Source organism: Saccoglossus kowalevskii, chromosome 4 (genome assembly GCF_978046115.1).
Source record: "Saccoglossus kowalevskii chromosome 4, keSacKowa6.1, whole genome shotgun sequence".
Classification (NCBI taxonomy): Eukaryota; Metazoa; Hemichordata; class Enteropneusta; family Harrimaniidae; genus Saccoglossus; species Saccoglossus kowalevskii.
In genome coordinates this window covers 12417456-12438251 of record NC_140644.1, presented here as the reverse complement: position 1 = coordinate 12438251, position 20796 = coordinate 12417456, and the positions used below count along the sequence as shown (strand labels likewise).

General features: G+C 34.7%; 1 protein-coding gene across 1 annotated transcript in view; it reads right to left on the bottom strand.

Annotated features, from left to right (window-relative positions):
* Positions 1-8960: 8960 nt before the first annotated feature.
* LOC100368129 (extracellular matrix protein 3-like) overlaps positions 8961-20796 on the bottom strand; it is an 88511-nt gene continuing 76675 nt past the window's right edge. Inside the window, exons 15-23 of the mRNA XM_085497793.1 lie at positions 18444-18699; positions 17390-17724; positions 16176-16368; positions 15417-15521; positions 15137-15264; positions 14370-14631; positions 12982-13169; positions 11960-12106; positions 8961-11839 (exon numbers count right to left, since the gene is read on the bottom strand). Coding sequence (XP_085353919.1) covers positions 11348-11839; positions 11960-12106; positions 12982-13169; positions 14370-14631; positions 15137-15264; positions 15417-15521; positions 16176-16368; positions 17390-17724; positions 18444-18699 — 2106 coding nt within the window. The 3' untranslated portion in view covers positions 8961-11347. The remainder of the gene's footprint in view (positions 11840-11959; positions 12107-12981; positions 13170-14369; positions 14632-15136; positions 15265-15416; positions 15522-16175; positions 16369-17389; positions 17725-18443; positions 18700-20796) is intronic.

The window sequence follows — 20796 nt, the reverse complement described above, 5'->3', positions numbered from 1 at the left end:
CTGTCCAATTTATAGGCATGATTCAGTCTCACCACCTGGGTTTCCACATAAACCAATCAGAGTGTGATCTTGCTAGCAGCCGGGTCACGTAGACAATTCAGTAGATCATAAACATCCTTTGTTATTCAAATAACAGCTCACTTGGTAGATTCCAAGACTCCGTCCAAAGTTGTAAACACCCTTTGTTATGTAAATTACAAGCACACCTGGCAGATTTCACTGTCCTTCCAGAGTTGAAAACAAGTATGACCTGTCAATCACCTTTATGACAGTTATCACACGGCAATGCACACCATTTCTTCCCATGATTCTATGCATACTTCCATTTGCATGGTTTGAAGTAATATTACAAAAATATAAAATAGAGGATGCTGACAATGTATCTATTGGTATACTGTCTTTGTACAAAATTTATAACAGAAATGTTCATTGCATTCATGGAAAAGTAGGCATGGGTATCATGAAAAACAAAATGGCCGTCAGTCAGATCACAAATCACGAAAAAAATATGACGTGCACCTATAACCCAATATGTATGATCATCATACCAACTTTGATCCAAATAGGCCCAGTCATCTCCGAGAAACTGCAAATTTTACATCAAAAATGGCCGCCAGTCGCCCATATTTTCTCCGATCATAAAGTAACTTGACGCGCATATGCAAGACATTATGTATTGTCTTCATGTTAAGTTTGAATGAAATCAGTCAATGGGTGTCCGAGATATAGCTCCGGACGTACGTACGGATGAACGGACGGACGGACGGACGGAACGAACCCAAATTAATAGTCCCCGTTTTCAGACTTCGTCGGGACTAATGAAATCAGCCAAAGCATTTCAAAGATATGGCACTAGAACCACATTCATTGAAAAAAAAATCGCTGCCAGTCAGTCATTTTTAATTCGATCTGAAAAACACAAGACATGAAATGTCACAGTCCCCGTTAAAGTAGTACAAGGAACATCTGCAAACAGGTGAATGAATATGTACTCTATGTGGGAACAACTCATCATCAAGTGATTTCCCATAATCTAGTTTTGTACTGACAACTGAAAACTTCCACTGACCCATGTTCAGAATCTCAGAGTACACAAGTACAACAAAACTATTTTTTAAACATGTATACTTGCTCAAGAAACTGCACTCATAAATCTGAATGAACCTTGATGTACATGACTTCATTGTTAATTCAGGTCTTAGTATATTACCAGGACATGGGTTTGTTTCAACATCACCACTGGGATCAGAATCATTCTCATGTTGTCAAATACAATTTGTTATTAACACAGTAAGGTTTATTATTTATTATTCATTGTACATAGAACAACATCTGTTAATTGTTAAGCAATTGTAGAAGCTACATGTATGTTTTCAGAGCAAGTACGTATAATTTGGGCAGCGTGGTCATTATTGCCAAAAGCACATCTACTTATTTCAAGGTGTGATCCTATCACATATGAATTAAATTGGCCCAATGGTTGCTGGGATAAGAGCAAATAACTGCATTGATCTAATTTGCATATTTTTTAGAAGGGTGTGGTCATTACTGTCATCAGAAGCACATCTACTCGTGTCAAGGTGTAATCCTACCAAATATGAACCAAATTGACCCAATGGTTGCTGGGATAAGAGCAAATAACTGCATAGATCTAATTTGCATATTTTTGGAAGGGTGTGGTCATCATTGCCAAAAGCACATCTACTCGTGCCAAGGTGTAATCATACCAAATAAGAATAAAATCGACACGGTGGTGGAGTAGATAGCAACAAATAACTGCATTGATCTAATTTGCATATTTTGGGGAGGGCGTGGTCATTACTGTCAGAAGCACATCTACTTGTGTCAAGGTGTAATCATACCAAATAAGAATAAAATCGACAGGCTGGTGGAGTAGATAGCAACAAATAACTGCATTGATCTAATTTGCATATTTTTGGGAGGGCGTGGTCATACTGTCAGAAGCACATCTACTCGTGTCAAGGTGTAATCCTACCAAATATGAACCAAATTGATTCGATGGTTGCTGGGATAAGAGCAAATAACTGCAATGATCTAATTTGCATATTTTTGGGAGGGTGTGGTCATTATTACCAAAAGCACATCTAATCGTGCCAAGGTGTAATTCTACCAATATGAACTAAATTGGCCCAATGGTTGCTGGGATAAGAGCAAATAACTGCAATGATCTAATTTGTATATTTTTGGGAGGGTGTGGTCATTATGCCAAAAGCACATCCAATCGTGCCAAGGTGTAATCCTACCAAATATGAACAAAATCGACACGGTGGTGGTAGAGATAGAAGCAAATAACTGCATTGATATAATTTGCATATTTTTGGGAGGGCGTGGTCATTACTGTCATCTACTCGTGTCAAGGTGTAATCCTACCAAATATAAACGAAATAAGCTCAACGGTTGCTGAGATCAAAGGAAATAATTGGATGTAGCTAATTTGCATATTTTTTTGGTAAGGTAATAATAACCTAAAAGATGACTTCCCATGATAAGGAAGCTATTTTGAAATTGGGTTCTGAGAAATTGGTTCTGAGTTCTGAGTTCTTAAAAGTATACACTACCGCTCGAATACATTTGGTAAAACTTGTGAATCTGAAATCAGGAATTCATGAATCTGAATTTAACAGAATCAATTATTCTGAGCATGCTCAGTTGCTCTGTCAGTGCAGTAGAGAGAGGTAATTTTGGATGAAAATCTTGAAAACGACCCACTTACATGCCTATATAGTAACACATACTTGTTCAACCTGCCAAGTTTCATTGATATCTGCTGCAGAGTCCCTGAGAAAATGTGAGAGATAACTTGCAGCAACTTCAAAATGAAACAGAAAGTAAATCTAGTACTCCCCTTTCAGGCTTCGCCTGAACTAAATGATGTGCATCAGAAACCCATAATATCTAATGTACAGTATGTATCAAGTTTGAATGAATACCATCCATACACGACTGAGATCCAGTTCCTGAATGCCAGAAATGCTTGATTTTTGATGATTTTTTAGCACAAAAATGTCCACCATTTGGCCATTTTGAATTAGATCATCAAACCAATATATCTGTATATCTATGACATGATGTATAATGAATATTTAAAATTTGAACATAATCAGAACATAATTGAACAAAGCATGTCAGAGATATGGCACTAGAACCACATTCATTAAAACAAAATGGCAGCCGGTCAGCCATTTTGAATCTTATCTGACAATCAAAATGATGAGCATCAAGGTCCCATAATTTCCAATGTATATACCAAGTTTGAACAAAATTCATCTACAAACAGCAGAGAAATGCTTGATTTTTATGATTTCTCAGTGCAAAATGGCTGCCATTCGGCCATCAAATTGATGTGCATATGCATAATATTATGTATGGTGTATGTGTGAAGTTTGAATTTATTTGGACCACGCACACACACACACACACAGATGCCAATCCATAAGTCCCCATTTTCAGATTGTGTTCTAACGAGGACTAATAATAGTTTATTGCATCTTTAGAAATATGTTTCTATAAGTATGTAGCAATAACTTGACTGGACCAATTTCATTCAGACTTAACACATACATCATGCATCTTTAAATGCAATCCGATTCAAGCTGCCCAAATAGCGGCCATTTCTAAGGTAAAAATTCATTTTAAGCAATTCTGCTGTTCTGGTCGCTAATTGTGAATGGATCCAAACATCAAACTTCAGGAACCTTGATGCATGTGATTTTGTTTTTAGAACGGATTCAAAATAGCCGAATGGCAACAATTTTGTTTTAATGAATCTCTGACTTGTCCTGCGTATCATGTTAAAATCTATGAGAACCCATACAATTACCGACCTATACCAAGAAAAAGCAATAAAAATTAACAGTGATTCTCTTAGAGACACGTTTTTTTTCACTTGCAAGTGATGTAATGTACGTCGGTATAGCGCATATATGCTATGCTTTCAGTGTCCACATTTCAACAATGGCCGTTATAAACTACCACTGATGACACAGGAAATTTTCATTAAAAATGAATATTGGAGAAAATGATAAAGCGATTAAAACTCTATTCAAATATAACAGATTATGCACACAAGATTAAACACATTTTGCACAGCTGGATATATCATTACTTTCAGATGATTAAGAGGATTTTAATCTAACAAAGGAATTATAATTTTGACTGTGTTTAAGCGTACACCGTGCTTGGATGATTTGGAACCAACAAAATCTGGAATCATAGTATGGTGATCCTTCCAAGTGTTTTCATAAACATCCATAAATTAGTTCATAATTCGGACAAATTCAAAACAAGCACTTTCATTTTTTAGTGGACTTCTGCATATTAAGGTAGAAATATTTTTTGAAATTGTATACTGCACACTATCCTCTAGCAAACCGAATAACTCGCACACAAGAATGATAGCTGACAACTTTTATTATCAAGATAAAAGCAGCACCCGCTGGAAAAATACAATGCATGGACACACCCACATTTTGAATTGTATTTCATGATAGGTGGGCAGTAAATGTTGAAATAAACAAAGTATCTAATATCAAAAGGTGTATAATACAATAACATGTAATACAGATCTCTTTTTAATTGCAACGTCCAAAGGTGTGCAGTAACATGTAATTCCAATCTCTTTGTAATCCCAACATCCAACGAAACGAAGGGATACAGTAACATGTAACGGTTGCTGAGATCAAAGGAAATAATTGGATGTAGCTAATTTGCATATTTTTTTGGTAAGGTAATAATAACCTAAAAGATGACTTCCCATGATAAGGAAGCTATTTTGAAATTGGGTTCTGAGAAATTGGTTCTGAGTTCTGAGTTCTTAAAAGTATACACTACCGCTCGAATACATTTGGTAAAACTTGTGAATCTGAAATCAGGAATTCATGAATCTGAATTTAACAGAATCAATTATTCTGAGCATGCTCAGTTGCTCTGTCAGTGCAGTAGAGAGAGGTAATTTTGGATGAAAATCTTGAAAACGACCCACTTACATGCCTATATAGTAACACATACTTGTTCAACCTGCCAAGTTTCATTGATATCTGCTGCAGAGTCCCTGAGAAAATGTGAGAGATAACTTGCAGCAACTTCAAAATGAAACAGAAAGTAAATCTAGTACTCCCCTTTCAGGCTTCGCCTGAACTAAATGATGTGCATCAGAAACCCATAATATCTAATGTACAGTATGTATCAAGTTTGAATGAATACCATCCATACACGACTGAGATCCAGTTCCTGAATGCCAGAAATGCTTGATTTTTGATGATTTTTTAGCACAAAAATGTCCACCATTTGGCCATTTTGAATTAGATCATCAAACCAATATATCTGTATATCTATGACATGATGTATAATGAATATTTAAAATTTGAACATAATCAGAACATAATTGAACAAAGCATGTCAGAGATATGGCACTAGAACCACATTCATTAAAACAAAATGGCAGCCGGTCAGCCATTTTGAATCTTATCTGACAATCAAAATGATGAGCATCAAGGTCCCATAATTTCCAATGTATATACCAAGTTTGAACAAAATTCATCTACAAACAGCAGAGAAATGCTTGATTTTTATGATTTCTCAGTGCAAAATGGCTGCCATTCGGCCATCAAATTGATGTGCATATGCATAATATTATGTATGGTGTATGTGTGAAGTTTGAATTTATTTGGACCACGCACACACACACACACACAGATGCCAATCCATAAGTCCCCATTTTCAGATTGTGTTCTAACGAGGACTAATAATAGTTTATTGCATCTTTAGAAATATGTTTCTATAAGTATGTAGCAATAACTTGACTGGACCAATTTCATTCAGACTTAACACATACATCATGCATCTTTAAATGCAATCCGATTCAAGCTGCCCAAATAGCGGCCATTTCTAAGGTAAAAATTCATTTTAAGCAATTCTGCTGTTCTGGTCGCTAATTGTGAATGGATCCAAACATCAAACTTCAGGAACCTTGATGCATGTGATTTTGTTTTTAGAACGGATTCAAAATAGCCGAATGGCAACAATTTTGTTTTAATGAATCTCTGACTTGTCCTGCGTATCATGTTAAAATCTATGAGAACCCATACAATTACCGACCTATACCAAGAAAAAGCAATAAAAATTAACAGTGATTCTCTTAGAGACACGTTTTTTTTCACTTGCAAGTGATGTAATGTACGTCGGTATAGCGCATATATGCTATGCTTTCAGTGTCCACATTTCAACAATGGCCGTTATAAACTACCACTGATGACACAGGAAATTTTCATTAAAAATGAATATTGGAGAAAATGATAAAGCGATTAAAACTCTATTCAAATATAACAGATTATGCACACAAGATTAAACACATTTTGCACAGCTGGATATATCATTACTTTCAGATGATTAAGAGGATTTTAATCTAACAAAGGAATTATAATTTTGACTGTGTTTAAGCGTACACCGTGCTTGGATGATTTGGAACCAACAAAATCTGGAATCATAGTATGGTGATCCTTCCAAGTGTTTTCATAAACATCCATAAATTAGTTCATAATTCGGACAAATTCAAAAAAAGCACTTTCATTTTTTAGTGGACTTCTGCATATTAAGGTAGAAATATTTTTTGAAATTGTATACTGCACACTATCCTCTAGCAAACCGAATAACTCGCACACAAGAATGATAGCTGACAACTTTTATTATCAAGATAAAAGCAGCACCCGCTGGAAAAATACAATGCATGGACACACCCACATTTTGAATTGTATTTCATGATAGGTGGGCAGTAAATGTTGAAATAAACAAAGTATCTAATATCAAAAGGTGTATAATACAATAACATGTAATACAGATCTCTTTTTAATTGCAACGTCCAAAGGTGTGCAGTAACATGTAATTCCAATCTCTTTGTAATCCCAACATCCAACGAAACGAAGGGATACAGTAACATGTAACGGTTGCTGAGATCAAAGGAAATAATTGGATGTAGCTAATTTGCATATTTTTTTGGTAAGGTAATAATAACCTAAAAGATGACTTCCCATGATAAGGAAGCTATTTTGAAATTGGGTTCTGAGAAATTGGTTCTGAGTTCTGAGTTCTTAAAAGTATACACTACCGCTCGAATACATTTGGTAAAACTTGTGAATCTGAAATCAGGAATTCATGAATCTGAATTTAACAGAATCAATTATTCTGAGCATGCTCAGTTGCTCTGTCAGTGCAGTAGAGAGAGGTAATTTTGGATGAAAATCTTGAAAACGACCCACTTACATGCCTATATAGTAACACATACTTGTTCAACCTGCCAAGTTTCATTGATATCTGCTGCAGAGTCCCTGAGAAAATGTGAGAGATAACTTGCAGCAACTTCAAAATGAAACAGAAAGTAAATCTAGTACTCCCCTTTCAGGCTTCGCCTGAACTAAATGATGTGCATCAGAAACCCATAATATCTAATGTACAGTATGTATCAAGTTTGAATGAATACCATCCATACACGACTGAGATCCAGTTCCTGAATGCCAGAAATGCTTGATTTTTGATGATTTTTTAGCACAAAAATGTCCACCATTTGGCCATTTTGAATTAGATCATCAAACCAATATATCTGTATATCTATGACATGATGTATAATGAATATTTAAAATTTGAACATAATCAGAACATAATTGAACAAAGCATGTCAGAGATATGGCACTAGAACCACATTCATTAAAACAAAATGGCAGCCGGTCAGCCATTTTGAATCTTATCTGACAATCAAAATGATGAGCATCAAGGTCCCATAATTTCCAATGTATATACCAAGTTTGAACAAAATTCATCTACAAACAGCAGAGAAATGCTTGATTTTTATGATTTCTCAGTGCAAAATGGCTGCCATTCGGCCATCAAATTGATGTGCATATGCATAATATTATGTATGGTGTATGTGTGAAGTTTGAATTTATTTGGACCACGCACACACACACACACACAGATGCCAATCCATAAGTCCCCATTTTCAGATTGTGTTCTAACGAGGACTAATAATAGTTTATTGCATCTTTAGAAATATGTTTCTATAAGTATGTAGCAATAACTTGACTGGACCAATTTCATTCAGACTTAACACATACATCATGCATCTTTAAATGCAATCCGATTCAAGCTGCCCAAATAGCGGCCATTTCTAAGGTAAAAATTCATTTTAAGCAATTCTGCTGTTCTGGTCGCTAATTGTGAATGGATCCAAACATCAAACTTCAGGAACCTTGATGCATGTGATTTTGTTTTTAGAACGGATTCAAAATAGCCGAATGGCAACAATTTTGTTTTAATGAATCTCTGACTTGTCCTGCGTATCACGTTAAAATCTATGAGAACCCATACAATTACCGACCTATACCAAGAAAAAGCAATAAAAATTAACAGTGATTCTCTTAGAGACACGTTTTTTTTCACTTGCAAGTGATGTAATGTACGTCGGTATAGCGCATATATGCTATGCTTTCAGTGTCCACATTTCAACAATGGCCGTTATAAACTACCACTGATGACACAGGAAATTTTCATTAAAAATGAATATTGGAGAAAATGATAAAGCGATTAAAACTCTATTCAAATATAACAGATTATGCACACAAGATTAAACACATTTTGCACAGCTGGATATATCATTACTTTCAGATGATTAAGAGGATTTTAATCTAACAAAGGAATTATAATTTTGACTGTGTTTAAGCGTACACCGTGCTTGGATGATTTGGAACCAACAAAATCTGGAATCATAGTATGGTGATCCTTCCAAGTGTTTTCATAAACATCCATAAATTAGTTCATAATTCGGACAAATTCAAAACAAGCACTTTCATTTTTTAGTGGACTTCTGCATATTAAGGTAGAAATATTTTTTGAAATTGTATACTGCACACTATCCTCTAGCAAACCGAATAACTCGCACACAACAAGAATGATAGCTGACAACTTTTATTATCAAGATAAAAGCAGCACCCGCTGGAAAAATACAATGCATGGACACACCCACATTTTGAATTGTATTTCATGATAGGTGGGCAGTAAATGTTGAAATAAACAAAGTATCTAATATCAAAAGGTGTATAATACAATAACATGTAATACAGATCTCTTTTTAATTGCAACGTCCAAAGGTGTGCAGTAACATGTAATTCCAATCACTGCGTAATCACGACATCCAACGAAACGAAGGAATACAGTAACTTGTATTACAGATCTCATTTTAATTGCAATGTCCAAAGGTGTGCAGTAACATGTAATACCAATCTCTTTGTAATCCCAACATCCAAAGGAATATAATATTATGGGATACATGTAACAGTAGAACGCAAATCATTGTAATTTGCACACTAGAACAAAGCTGTATTTTCTATCTAACAGAGTACATTTCACTATCAGAGTGTAGCATAATAACATCTAAACATGCGTATACATATACATATACAACATAGTGACGACAAGCCAGACTTAAAATTAGACTTACAGTGTCAATCAACAACTAAAAATAAGCACCAAGCAATTAATGAAAATAAAGCTTTAAGTTTTGACGTCAGGAGGATACATGATTTCAGTATCATTTATCAATTGGAAGCATAGTTTTCAGTAAAAAGTTTAAATAATTTAATTTTGGATGCCAACCCCCTTTCATTCAATATTGGCTCTCTGATAACAATTGGGATTGGCAGACTGGTTGCGTCATGACAACCACTGAAAATAAACGGTATATTTAGAATTTGAAATAATTATGACAAATATTTGACATGCACCTAAGGGGGTTGGACATATAGACAAGTACCTAAGGGGTCTTACTCTTGCAAAACATTTGCATACAGGATTAATCTAACAAATAAGACTATTAATAACGATTGATAATCATGATCCCATTGTGTAATCTCAAAAAGTGACAATTGCCTCTTTTGAACACATCTCAGGTGGCAGCGTAGGATTACCTTTTATCTACAAATTCTAAAATTAAGAATAGGTAAAAAATGTAAAAACACTACAAACATCAAATAAATGATGAAGCGTGAATAAAAAAAAAATCAGGGTATCTGAACTTGTTTCCATGGAAATAATGACTTTGTGATTTACCCCATAGCGTTAACCCCTAGTTTGGCAGCCATTTTGAATTGCAAATTTGTCAAATATTTGCGATTGATGTTCATAGATCAAACACTAGTTCAGGTACTCCAAGTTGTTTTTTTTATTTCAGACTTTCAAATAGCCAGTCACAAGGAAAGATTTCAGAAAATTCCTGTATTAAAAGTGTGCAGGCCATGTTTATCTTCGAACGAATAATTAAACATGCATATCACAGAGAACATCACGCATGTGAAATATATTCAAGCAAAGCCAGTGATATAATCATTCACAGATTAAAAGTGACGAGGATTAAGATTAAGTATTTTTTTTGGCAATTGTCAGATATCATGATTAAGCAGGTGATATTTGCCATCAAAAAAATTGATAAGTATTTGAAAAGCCTGCAACAAATTGCACTTGCATCTGGTGCCGCCAGAAATAAAGAGCAAATAGATCATTTTTAAAATATTTATTAAAATGAATGGAAAAATAGGATAAAAAAGACTTTTGTAATATGTACTCCAACATATGGTTATTATTGGTGGTACTGTACCACCACAAAAGTTGTATTATTTATATTTTTTTTTAACACTTTTTTTTTTTCAATGTTTATTGATTCTAAAAAGAAGATAAAATGCTGATGTAAAAATGGCAAAAAGTTGCAAAGTTTAATATTTTATAATAAATAGTACCCTACAATGACTATATGCAGAACCGGGAAAGTTTTTTTTTTTTTTCAATTCAACACATTATTCACGAATTGATTCCATAATTTGGCATATCATTGATTATGAATAAATTTATATGTATCACCCAACATAAATAACAGAAAAAAATGGTTTTGTTATATTAAAAAAAAAATCACCCCGGTTCTCGGAATGCCATAAAAAAAAAAGACAACCCTCCATGGAATTTGTTCTAAAAATCTTGAGTTTCTTTCAGTGTCTGTAGAGAATGACAGCGCCATCTATTGACATAATATAATATAATATATTGGTTTTTACAAGTTGACGATAAACACTAGCATATAGCAGATTAAAAAAGTAATTTTGAAACTGAAAGAAACTTAAAAACAAAGAGAACAACTGTGAAAAAAAAAAAAAAAAAAAGAGGCGTAACAACAAACTAAAAGGACAATCTAGAAAAAATAAACTTTAAAATAAATTTATTTTTTTTCCCACAATTATATTTATACAATGCTTTTTAAAAAGAAATTTCAGTTGAGCACCTTTGTGAAAAGTTATACTTCTGTCTTATCGTTATTTTGATATCTATTTATATCTACCACCTTGGCATTGCCATTAGGGGTTATAACACTAACGGGTTTAGTTGGTTCGTAACTACGCTTATGTCTTCGCCTCTGAAATACAACTATGATGATTACTATTAAAAGAACTAAACCCAGCGCGCAAAGTACAGCAACAATTGGAACAACTGGAACTGGATTTTTCGACGTGTTCTGACTAATTTCATATTCACCACCGAGGACCAAATCGTTACCGACGTAATTTTTATCGGTATGGTTCAACGAGATCATGTGCATGTTTGTTCCTTTGCCGTCGGTGCCTATTTCTTTGACGTCTTCCAGTTCACGTTTATAACGTTGCGTTTCTTGTGGTGCTTCTGCAATGCTGTGCATTTCCACACTGCGCTTGCCGATACCTCTATTGGCATTGTCAGCTGACCTTACAGTGTAGATCGCATGCAAGTACCACTGACGACCAGAAGAAACCTGAAATGATATACAATAACAGTAAATACAACAACACTACTTCTTCCTTATTTCAACTTAAAATTTAAAACAATTTGGCGGCAGGTCATGCTCATTATAATAAACGTCATGATATGTTACCTTGAATAGTGGATTACAACTCATTTTGAATCCATCAGAACCAGGTTGCTTCGCTAGCGGCAAAGCGGCGGGGTCATCTACGGCTAAGTGTGCATCAAAAGGAACACTACTGAATTCTCTTGTCACCGTATTAGGAGCTCCTTTGTCCTGTCAACATAAAAGTGATATACAATGTTACAACTACACAATGCCACATAACAATTTATTGTAAAGCATCTAAAGACAATGAAGCCTTTGAATATTGAAGTACTGTAAAATGACTAATTTTCGCTGGGTTTAAATTTCGCTGATTTACCATTTCAGGCATATTCAGTGGATGTTAAATTCACAGTTTTATCATTTAGATAATGTGTTCTATGCTAAATTTTACATATTCACTGGGTTTTAATTTAGCGCATTTTCCAGTCAGCGAAATAAGCAAAATTAAAACCCAGTGAATAATTAACCCCTTTACAGTATGATTTTTAGTGTAAACACATTACACTACATTACTCTTTTTGTGCAGATAAAATATCATGTAATATGTTTATGCCTATAATTATGAATATAATCAAGGAGACTGGGCCGGGCATTATACATGTATATAAAGAGGTTACCAGTCTCCTAATACAGAGACCATTATAATTATAAACATATGAACTGACGAGTGGTTTATTATTATTACCACTACACCTCTATTGTTAAAACTTGCTTTTAACAGTAGCAACAATTTCAAAAATCATAGTTGTAAACAGTAAGTGATATGCAGAGTAAATTTGAATTTCTCTGGTGGTGCATTATGGGTAATATTGCATTGTGGAATGACAGATTAATATCAGAACTAATTTTTGTTGATTTGGTATTTTTGTCAGCTCATAGTTCCAGTTCCGGCCTACGAGTGTTACTGTTCTCTCTTTCGACTTTTTTTATTGCACATGCTGAGCATTTCAGCACAGCAATCAGAAATCATCCGTGGTTAAACAGGTTGACTATTAATTGAAACAATGGCAAAATAGCAGATTACATTAAAAATAAATTCTTACCAATATTTTGAAATTATAAAGCAATGTCGGAGAGTCGGCTACGCATCCGTATTCTTGGTTTGCTGGGTCATATTTCGGAACATAACCATCCGATCCGGTGCACAGATATAACTTCTCTAAAGTAACAAAGAACGAGTCTCCAAGATTCTGTACTGGATCCACCATTATTCTTCCATACATTGTATCGCCTAGTAATAAAAATAACAAGTACTGCATCAGCAATTACTGTCAAAACAGTTTTAAATTTGCGAGAGACGAATCTTTGTGAATTTTGCAAAACAGTGAAAAATGTAAAATTTTGCGACAGTGAAAAGTTGTTTTCGACTCCATGACATGGAGCGTCAGGAAAAATTCTCAAAATTTTTGTCTTCATGAATACTATAAGTTCCACCAATCTTGAAAATTTCTTGTAGTGAAAACAGTTTATGTATGTACATGTATACTATTATAACTGTGGTAGCACTGGATATTGCCCACTACTGATATATGCAAGCTGACACCATCAATGTACTATATTCATGCTTACAGCAAGTAACAACTCTTTTTTGCTAGCATGTTATTTTAGCTAAATTAGCTACTCCAGGATTTCAACTAATTCAAGATGTAGCTAATTTAAAATACAGTATTTTCCGTACACTACACTGTGTGTGAAAAACTAAATACATTGGCTCCTCGCTATTAAAGTCACTGGTGTCGGGATCCAAGCAAAAACTGTGACTTATCAAGGGTCGCGACTTACCGAGGGGTCTCGTGAAAAAGTGGTTTATGCATTGAAAATGGATAAAAAGCATATACACACATGGGTTTATTCATAGTACTGGTATGTTTGGTATGTTTTTTATTGTACAACACCACAGCATCCATGTCTGCATAGATTCAATTCGTCGCTATGAGTTTTACAGAGCTTTATCAAAGGGAACTAGTCATAAATTCATACCCCATACATATACTTCATAAACAGTAAAATTCTAACTATGGTCATTCATGCATTTGAATTAAAACATTTTCATTTTTAGTCACTGGAGGAAGCACTACTATTGAATCGACTACTATATCCTCAAATCTACTTTGGTGAGCACTTATTTTTTTCAGCTCTAAAACTAGGTATTAGTAAGGACTCTCAAAGCTAGAAGTATTTCCATAAGTACACCTCACCAAGGCATTAATTCCTAAATTAATTAATTAAAGGTTTTCCTGTCTGTCAGGAGAAGTTTGTAACAGCGGTTACACAACAATTAGGATGGATACGCTCATTTTTATTTACGAATTGTTGATCTAGAAATATCACTATCTTCTCAGCCTTGCTTCTAATTTTTACTGTAAGAGAAAAATAAGGCTTCCTATAATTTTTTTTTTGGACGTCAATCCGTGTTCACTTTTTTGCTTACCTTCTGAGAAAGCTGCGTCACTTTCTGCGCCAAATCCCATGGAACCATCAGATAGCCAGAGATCCTCTTTAGAAAGCAGAAAGAATTGTGTATCCAGACTAAACCTGGCAGGAACTGGATCGCTGACTTGTTGGAATCGGATTGGTAGTTGAAAGGTGATGGGATCTCTAGGATTACATATGGGGGGTAAGCTGTATTCAATATCATTGGTTGTTGTGCACGGCACAAGTTTTATGATGTAATCCCCACTGTAATCTTTCACCTAAACAGGAAACAAATTTATTTATTTATTGATTACTTATAATTACAGAACTGGTAACCAAAGCAGGCTATGAAAGACAAAAGATGTCCATAATCCAGCATACAACTTGTATTCTTTGACTAGAGAATGTTTGTCTTCTCTAAAATGCACGAAAGACAGAAACAGCAGACAGGATCGCTCCCATTCGATTTGACACCAGTCTAATCCAAAACTAAATACTCTTATTGTCTAGTGGTCTGCTATGGGTATTTCTAATGTGAAGTGAAATGCAATCACATGCATACAATATGGTCAGGTGATCAATTTAATCCAATCAATTTTCCATTTAAAATTGCCACCAGAGTAGGGGGACCTAACAACTATGGAAAAATTACAGAAGCCATTATTTCCATATAAACCAGTTTGGCTGAACCTTTAACTTAGCGCAATATTTAAAGTGCTTAATATACATTTTTACTAGTTAGCTGCGCCTCATTGAGAAATGTCAAGTTGGAATTAAACTTACAGCATAGTCTGACGTAAACTGCCATGTTTGTTCTGGTTGAGCGTATGTTGGTTCTGATCTTATTAACTCCAACAAAAATGTCAAGTCACTGTTGTCAGGCGACATCACCATGGAAGTTAGACTTGTACCTAAGATGGGCAGAACAGTTTAGTTAATGATCCACCCCCACATAGTAAAAGTTTTTTTTAATTCAATGGCAAATACTGTCGTGACTTTATTGCAGGAAATCTCAAGCTATGACTGATTTATGCTAAATTAAAAATAATTTTTTTTTATTTACTTTGATGGCTTGAAACAAACAATCCTCTAAACCGGGTTTCCGTTCTGAAGTTTACGACAAGCCGTCCATCTTCGTTAATACGCATGCTTGTAGGGTACAGGAATCCTGAAATAAACAATAATTACAATTGATTGATTGATTGATTTGTGTAGTTATTTACAGCTAAAAATATGATTCACCAGTGGTCAGTGAAAGGTACCAGGTTTGATCTGGGTCCCATACACAATTTGAAGAATGTTCCAGAAGACAACACTTAAATAGACATCTTACGTCATCTTTGTCAGAGGAATTCTGTGCAGGTTACAATAAATTTACCAATGTCTTTGAAATAGTAATGTCACATACTGCAGAAGCATTAAATTTCACTGGTATTTGATTTCATTATTTTGAGAAAACTTGAAAAAAATTTGTATTGTAATTTCAAAGATTCACATGGATAATTTAGCAGATTTTATTAACAAAATAGGTGGGAAATGTGTCATTAGTCATCAACTCGAATTGCAGCAGATTATAGATACTGGCAAACCAAATAGTGAATATAATTCAAGAGCAGTAACCTAGAGAGTCAGATGGATGATTGCATTCTTCTGAACTCCCTAAGTTGTTGCAAATGATTTTTGAACATAAACAGCAACAGGTAACGATCAGCAACACGCTGAAAATTAATCATTAACAAAATTGTACAATAAAGCATCTATGACTGTAATTCACTTCCATTGTAAAACACTAAATATAAAACAGATGCGTTTGAGTACGTACCTTGTAGAGTGGAATCGGGTGGTGTTCCGATACCGTCCTCCCAGAGTATAGCAGTGTCATACACGAATGTAAGCATTAATTGCGATTGCAAATCGAAATGTTGCCACCCACCAACAGCCACGGGCGAATGAAATATATAAGATACGTATAATGGTACTCTCAGAGTTACGTATGATTGTATTAAGTCCAACACCTACAGGAAACAAAATACACTGATCAGTATAATAATGCATACACTATTTTTTTTAACAAAATTAAAATAGACTATTTTCCGAAATTCTCAAGATCTCACATTATGCGTGAAATTGTGCATAAACCAATACAAACAAAGACCATAGCATCATAAAAACACCGTATATATTTCCACAAATGTGGATAACATTTTTTGGTATTTTCATGTCTAATAATGTGCTACACACTTTTGATGATTTGGCCAATAGACCATTTTCCGTTCACTGCAAGAATCACGCGTTATGCGTGAAATCGAACGTAAAAACAGGACAAACAAAGGTCATAGCGTCGTAGTCGCGTCAAACATCGCGTGGGATTCGACAAACGCGAAAGTATTTCGGGGACATTTCCATGCTTAATAATGTGCTGTCCACATTTGATGATAGGCAATTTCGATTAAGTACGGGTATTTGGAAGCAATATTCCTCTGTCGAAGATCGGCCGGTCAATGTAAGCTACGAAATAAAGAAATTCTAGTTCAAAATCAAGTCGTTCGTTTTTTGCGGCAGACGTTCGACGCGCGTCTTTCATGCATCTCGCGAGATCTCGCAATTGTACGGAAAATCACCTTTTTTGACAGAGTAAAGTAATTTTGGAATATTTCCATGCATACTAATGTACTATACACACTCAATAATGGGAAATTTTGATTAAGTAAGGGTATCTCAACACTATGTTGGTTAATACAGAAATAGTTGGAAGAGTGAATGTTTACAGAAATGATGTAAGTACAACAAATGTTTTCAACATTAGCTTTTTTAGGTTCTTATATCATTTTATACCACAGTTATATCCTGATTCAATTGCAGTTGTGGTATAAAGATGTGTAATAGTGGTATAAAAATGGTATAAAGTTGTAATCATGGAATAAAGGCTGACATTATACCATGATTACAACTATTCCATCTTTATATCACAATTACACACCTTTGTACCATGATTACAACTTGAATACCACAGATTCAATACCAAAAGACACATACCTGGCCATCAGTACCAATAGTACCTCCACACTCGGTCAGTAATTCAGACATGTCATAATATCCATTGAATTCCCATAGACAAGCTTCCAGATCCAGATTACGGTAAAAACGAAGGGTTGGTTCCGCTCGCATTTCAGAACTGAATTGATAGGGCTCTACTTCTCCCACAATATTTGGATTTTTAGTTTCCTTATTGATGAAGCCATACCTAGTGGCGACTTCATTATGGTCTAGTAAGTTGGAACATTTATGAAGGCCGACACGAGCACCATCTCGACTCAGCGTCAACTCAAAGTTTGAGAGCTGATTAGTTGAAATGATCGGTATCATTCCATCTGAAAAAGACAAAATAATAATTTAATAAATATAACATAGTAGAATTACTATACTCTAGCTGGCAGTGTACTGTAGAAGGGGGAAATATTCATTGAGTTAAAAGTGTCACTCGCGCCACATCAGGTTCGACTTGGGTCCCATGTTATCTAAAATATAATTAACATCTTTTCTCACAAAATTAATTGATGACAATGACACATTAATTTTAGCTGATTTCACATTTTATATAGGTAATAACAATTTTTAAATTTTGGTGAAATATTTTGCGCATGTTTCTATCATTTCTTTGTTAATTTTGGATCAAATGAACATAATTGACTTGATTTGATCACACACAAAAAATTTATTTTGTGAAAGATGACACAAGTGGTTTGAATGATTGGTAATTGAATAGTGTTTCTCGAATGATGTCAAAAAGACATTATGTTGAGTGATTAATTCATAAATATTGAAGAACATATTATATTAATAACAGTTACGTCAAGATACTGTAATTTCTCAAGGGTTTTTTGCAGGCAATAAACTTCTTTGGGATTTACAACAATACACAGCAAAGTAACGCAGTTTGGGTAGAATGCGTCTTCATCATCTTCATCAAGTTGAGTTGAGAGAATATTTTTTCATGTGTTGCACTGTGTTCTATGATTACATAATTGTGACAAACACTACCCTGACAACAACAATGTTTCACTCTATATCTAATGAGACAATGACATACCTGTATGCGGCATTGTGACAGTCACTCGTATCATATTGGGATGGTCAGGGTCATCGGGACCAGTATATCTCAGCTTAGCAGTAAACGGTTCAGCTCCTACTGCACCAACTACTCTTGGCGGACATATACCGTCGTCCATGGCCACGGTAATTGTATCACTCTTGGATTCTAATCCTTTCTCGTCATCGTTTCCAACAGCTCTGGCATAACACTGAACACGTGAACCAGGTCCAAAGTAAACACTGTCCAGAGTGATCTGAAGAAAAATATACAAATGACCTAAGTTTTTCCCGACAAGTACGAGAAGGGGGGGGGGTGAGGGGTATAAGACAAGATTGTAGTAATTCAATATGAACTTTTTAATATCAGGCAAAAAGTTCATAAAGCTGGGTATTCAACCTTATCAATTTTTTTTTTTTGTGTTTCTTCAGATTTTTGCCTTTTGGTCAAATTATTAAAAGTTTTTGTACAACTTAACGTTTTATGGTTTAATTCTAAAGTAATTTCATTATTAAATAATTCCCCTGAGTTATCATGTTTATGTCAGTCTTAGGTACTATTAATAGCATTCTTTAAAACAAAATAGCTGCCAGTGGGAAATTTTGAACTTGATCTGAAAAACAAAATAATGTGCACCAATGTCTCACAATGGCAGAAATGCTTGCTTTTGATGAGTTTTAAGTACAAAAATGGCCACTATTCGGTCATTTTGGATCAAATTGTGAAACAATAAACACTTTTCACCATGGTCAGAGTAACCATATTATACCGTACTTCCTGGAGTATAAGCCCCTCCCCAAGTATAAGCCCACCCCTCTGTTTTTGGAAATTTAATGAGTTGAGGACATCCCCGAGTATAGGCCCAGGGTGTTTTTACCGGGCATCGAAGACATTTATTACAAATATGCATGTAAAAAGTGTATTTCATTGCATAAAAATCATAATTGGTATGGCAGTTTGGTTCAACGAGAAAACTCGCATTAATTTTAGAGTGCATGGAGGGCAAACGTATGTGACGGAACATAGTTCACACGTTTTCTATTCTGTTATTCACTCTGGATGAACCCTGATGTTGCAACATTGAAATAATCCATATTTCTTTTGAGTAATAGTTTTACAAACAGCAAAAATGTGATCGTCAAGTCGTGAAACCTGGTCACTGATCATTGTTTTACTTTTCCAAATCTTGTCCATTGAGTCTATCATGAATGGGGTGTGAACAAGCAAACTATTTTTCGACATGACTTGTTGGCGGCTGTGAAAGGTTTAAATACTTCCCTCACCCTCATTTTACCTTTTCAACAGCTTTTGGTCGAAAAAATCACCGTTTTTTTGTCGAAATCAGTGTTGACAGATCGCATTTTAACATCGCGGTAATTCACTTCAGCATTGCGTTGAAAAAAATACTTCGTCAATAATCGGAAAACTTTGACTGTATGACACAGCATTTTCATCGGTTAACGGAAGACGTGACCTGTTAGGTCAAAGTTGTTCAGGTCAAATTATAATGAAACAAGACATGACATGTCATAGCCCCCACTCAGAAAAAAATTTAAAAACTTATATTGAACTGGGTTTGTGTCACAGTGAATTAATTCATTATGAGCTGTATTAAAATTCCGTTATTAATTGTGTCTGTTTGGATAAACTTCCTTGTACAACTGTATTCCTAATACAAGAACACTGTCAATCACAGAACTGTTCCAGCGAAAAACTTCTGATATTTTAAACAGTGAAAAGGCAAAGATACCGTTTGTCATACTAGCACCAGATGAGGAACTGAGAAACTGCAATGATCCTTGGTGTACATTACCTGTGTCAACAATTTTACTTCCCATGTACTTCATGTACAGATCTACATGTAGTTTGTGGCCCTGAATTAGTTTCAATATCTCTAAATAAGGACAAGAGTACTTCTCATATGACAATGATACAAATAAAGTGCAAGAATCCAGAAAAATATTTTCAAGTTTTTATTATCATACATTAATATTAACAAATCATGTGAAATTGAACTTTTATGCTTTGGTTGACAGCACTTCTCAAAGAAAAAAAAAAGACGACCTGCAAAACTTTATACAATTGTCAGACATGCAGCGAATAGTATGCTTTTGTAATATATGCAGTTCCAGTGGCTTTGCTTTTTGAGAAAAAAATTCTGGCTCTGCACCTGAAAAAAACAAAAAAACATTTAGTCAAAAGTAAGTAGAGGTTGTAGCATATGTGCTCCCATTAGCTGTCAAATTCAATTAAAAAAGATATTTGTGTACCGTCTTTTCAGTACGAAAATATATTACTTAATATATTTATACCAGCCTGAAAGAAATTGAAGTTTACACTGAGCAATTAGGAA